The sequence below is a fragment of the Poecilia reticulata genome, chromosome 2 (genome assembly GCF_904066995.2).
Source record: "Poecilia reticulata chromosome 2, P_reticulata-male-v2, whole genome shotgun sequence".
In the NCBI taxonomy this organism is placed as follows: domain Eukaryota; kingdom Metazoa; phylum Chordata; class Actinopteri; order Cyprinodontiformes; family Poeciliidae; genus Poecilia; species Poecilia reticulata.
Window position 1 is genome coordinate 16420251 of NC_088831.1, and position 3826 is coordinate 16424076.

The window sequence follows — 3826 nt, forward strand, 5'->3', positions numbered from 1 at the left end:
GTTTAAAGAAGTGTCGGAGCCGATGACCTGTCACGGCTATCACCAAAGCAATGCCGGGCGAAGCTAAAAACCTGAAGTGCGATTCCTGCACAATTAAAGATCATAATGCCTGGAGAGGGAAAAAATCAACAAAATTGGAAATGCTTCAGTGAGATGGATGCCATTTATGGCAACTGACTGACAAACAATGGGAGGGAGAGTAACGTGGACACAGCCACTGCTCTGCTGGAGTCAATGATGGATGATGGAGAGTGTTTCATTAACTTTTATGTACTTTTACTTTTCGTATGTATAGCCCACTATAGCAGATTCGCATTCGCTTACCTTCACAGGTAGTCTAGCCCGTACATATTTAGTACTACATTATGACTTCTCACACTCTTCTGTACTTCTCCAGAGTGTAGGTGGCATGAAATTTGGCACAACTTCATAAGGAACCACCCACTGGAGCTGTTTCTGAAGTGTAATGGAAACAGCCTGTGTCATACTGATTGAGCCAAATCTCTAGTGGAAAAGGACCAGAAGTGTTAGAATCTGCGGCGTAATGCAAATACTTGTGTGAGTGTTGGGATGTAAAAATAAAGACAAACTTAAATGTGCATAAGGAAGAGAAAAGGCCCAACAGTACACCGGCGCTGCATGAGGCGTGGAGAGAACAGAGCTCTGGGTTCAAATCACCATCACCACAGAGAAAGACCACAAGGCCAGTCTCAGAAGCCAGCCCTCTAGGCCCACATACTTTATAAATTATATGAACGCCAGCATGAAAACTCACAAGTATTGTCTTTCACCGACTTGTTATAAATGAATAAATATCACAATCTACACATATGTTATGTGCAATTCAATGACAAAAACACATCAAGGATAACCTTCCTGTTGGTCTGCACCGGCATCAGTTTGCCTATAGGAGGAACCTGTCCACAGAGGATGCTGTCTCCATTGCACTACACATCTGCAACATCCTGACACTTATGTTAGGGTGCTATTTGTCATGCAGAAGCTGCACGATCTGGGTCTTTTAACCCCAATGTGCCTTTGGATCAGGGGGACTTTCTCACCATTCAGCCTCAGGTGGTGAGAATAGGGGACTGAACATCATCCAACCTGATCCTTAATACGGCCACACTGCAGGGCTGCTACAGGAGGTCAGGAGGACAGTGCACCTACAATAGGTAGGTGCACAAATCAAGGGCAGGAGGTGGAGTGCATAGACAACATCAAATTCCTGGGCGTCCGCGTCACTTCAGATCTGGCCTAGTTGCTGAAGACCTTTTTTTTTGATGAAGAAGGCCCAACAAAGTTTCTTCTCCCTCAGGAAACTGAGAAAAAGGGCTGGACTCCCTGCTCAGTTGCTCAAGACGTTCTAGGCACATCCTGATGTTTCCCAACCAGAAGACCTGGATGAACAAGAAGGTTAGAGAACTTTCAGGAGCTCTATCACTTCTTCGCCTATTTTGAGGCTGAATCACCAGCAGAGCCAAGATACTGCAGCGGTCATCCCTCCATAGCCAGACCATCACAGTACGGAGAACGCTGAGGACAGAGAATGCCTGGAAAGCTGCTGGAGCTGGAGCCGACAGTGTGACAGGGAGGGTGCTGAGGGACTGTGAGGACCAGCTAGCTGGGGTTTTTACCAGCATCTTTAATCAGTTCCTCCCCCAGTACACCATCCCACCATGTTTAAAGTCCTCCACCATCATCACTCTGCCAAAAAGAAATAATATTAGCAGTCTCAATGACTGCTATTATTGTCATATTAATATTATAGTACTAATATGACTAACCCCGGGGAACCAACCCCGCTCATCATAAAGTGCTTTGAGAAGTTGGTTCAGCGTCACATCTGTCACCCACCAGTTTGCCTTCAGAACCAGCCGGTCTACAGTGTAAACTCTGATTCAAACAGCAGCTGATTAAAAGAACCCTACATCATCATCATCATCATCATCATCATCATCATCATCCCCAAACGGTTCCCACAAAATTCTGATGTGAAATTGTATGTGCTGTAAAATCCAATCCAGCTTCATATATAAAGATATTTAAAACATCACACAAAATCAAAGTGCCATATATTTTAAAAAGACCAAAATGAGTCAAAAGTCTGCATTTAGACAGGAAATCTTTATAAGTGTGGTAATTAAGAAACATAAGTCACGGATAAGAGCAGCCATACAGATAAAATACAACTAAATAAAGTATCTCAAATGCAGCTAAAGAGCAGAGTAACAAGGTAACAAGATGTCTTCTAAGAAGTGATTTGAAAACAGAGAATAGGCCTGTCTAATTTGCATAATTTCATTGTACTATTTCTGTTGAAATAGTCAGGAGGGGTTAGTGAGTAACGCTCTGTTTAAGTCCCGCCTCTGGTACATTGCACCAGAGAGAGCAAGAGAGAGCGAGAGATGATTTGTCTAATAGTTTCATAAGACAGACTTCAGTAGCTTCTGTTCTGCTGTCTAATGATGAAAGACTCTGAAGAAGCTGAGCTTTGCTTTCCACAGCACCTCAATGCATCGTGCAGCAAGACCATGCGCCCTCCCTCAGTATCGTTGTTGATTTACATTACTCTGTCATTCATCTCTTTGCTCACTGTGACACTCAACCTGCTGGTCATCATCTCCATCTCCCATTTCAAGTAATGACATATTTTGCCTTTCGAAAACTGTTTCAAACGGTAGATTGTGGCTGTGTCACTCTGACCTTTTTTGTTTGAAATTATAGCTGCATTAGACAACAAGTGTGGTGTTTTCTCATTTCTGCAGGAGGCTCCACAGCCCCACCAACATCCTGCTGCTCTCTCTGGCTGTCTCAGACTGCCTGGTGGGATTCCTCATTTCATTCCAGATAGAGCTGATAGATGGCTGCTGGTATCTTGGTGACATCATGTGTGCCCTCTATGTTGTTTTGGACTATGCCATCACTGCTGCCTCAATAGGAACCATGGTGCTCATTTCAGTTGACCGTTACGTGGCCATCTGTTACCCCCTGCACTACTCCAGCAAAGTCACTACAGAACGAGTGAAGATGTGTGTTTCACTGTGTTGGATGATTGCTTTTCTTTGTCACAGCCTTCTCCTGAAAGACAGCCTGCAGAAACCAGGCAGGTATAATTCCTGCTTTGGAGAGTGTGTAGTTGTCCTGGATTACGTTGGAGGAATAGTTGATCTTTTGTCGTCTTTCGTCGGTCCAGTTGCTGCCATCCTCATTCTGTATGCAAGAGTGTTTGTAGTGGTTGTGTCTCAGGCTCGAGCCATGCAGTCTCACGTTGCAGCGGTCTCACTCCAGGGCTCAGTGAAAGTCACAGCTAAGAAATCTGAAATAAAGGCAGCCATAACACTTGGGGTTGTTGTCGTTGTGTTTCTGTTGTGCACCTGCCCATATTTCTGTGTTATTCTTATGGCAGAAGATGCAGCGGTCAGTGCTTCATCTGTGACTTTTCTTTTGTTTTATTTTAATTCCACCCTGAACCCTCTGATTTACGCCCTGTTTTATCCCTGGTTTAGGAAATCAGTCAAACTGATTCTTACACTGCAGATATTGAAGTCTGACTCATCTGACGCTATTGTAATGTAAAAAAATTAGCCTCTGATCTAAAGATGTATTTTATTGGAGGAAAATAGAACAATTAAAACATCTAAGGTATTGCTGTTGTCATGTTTGATGCTGGCCCAACCTAAGCTCCTCTGTGGTCACTCATTACTGGGAGAGGCAACATTTTGCACTTGGACCAACATTAGGTAGAAGATATTCATATCGACTCATTGTGTGTACATTGTATATTTGGTAATAAGCTTAGATTGGAGAACAATGTTTAAACTGA

At 43.5% G+C, this 3826-nt stretch overlaps 1 protein-coding gene across 1 annotated transcript; it reads left to right on the plus strand.

The window, feature by feature from the left end:
- Positions 1–2641: 2641 nt before the first annotated feature.
- LOC103456990 (trace amine-associated receptor 13c-like) lies at positions 2642–3826 on the plus strand. Its single transcript, XM_017309167.2, has one exon. The coding sequence runs from the start codon at positions 2890–2892 to the stop codon at positions 3577–3579; it is 690 nt and encodes a 229-aa protein (XP_017164656.2). The 5' UTR covers positions 2642–2889; the 3' UTR covers positions 3580–3826.

Excerpts from the sequence above, each read along its gene's own strand:
- LOC103456990 (XM_017309167.2), top strand. The coding sequence starts at position 2,890 with ATGTGTGCCCTCTATGTTGTTTTGGACTATGCCATCACTGCTGCCTCA.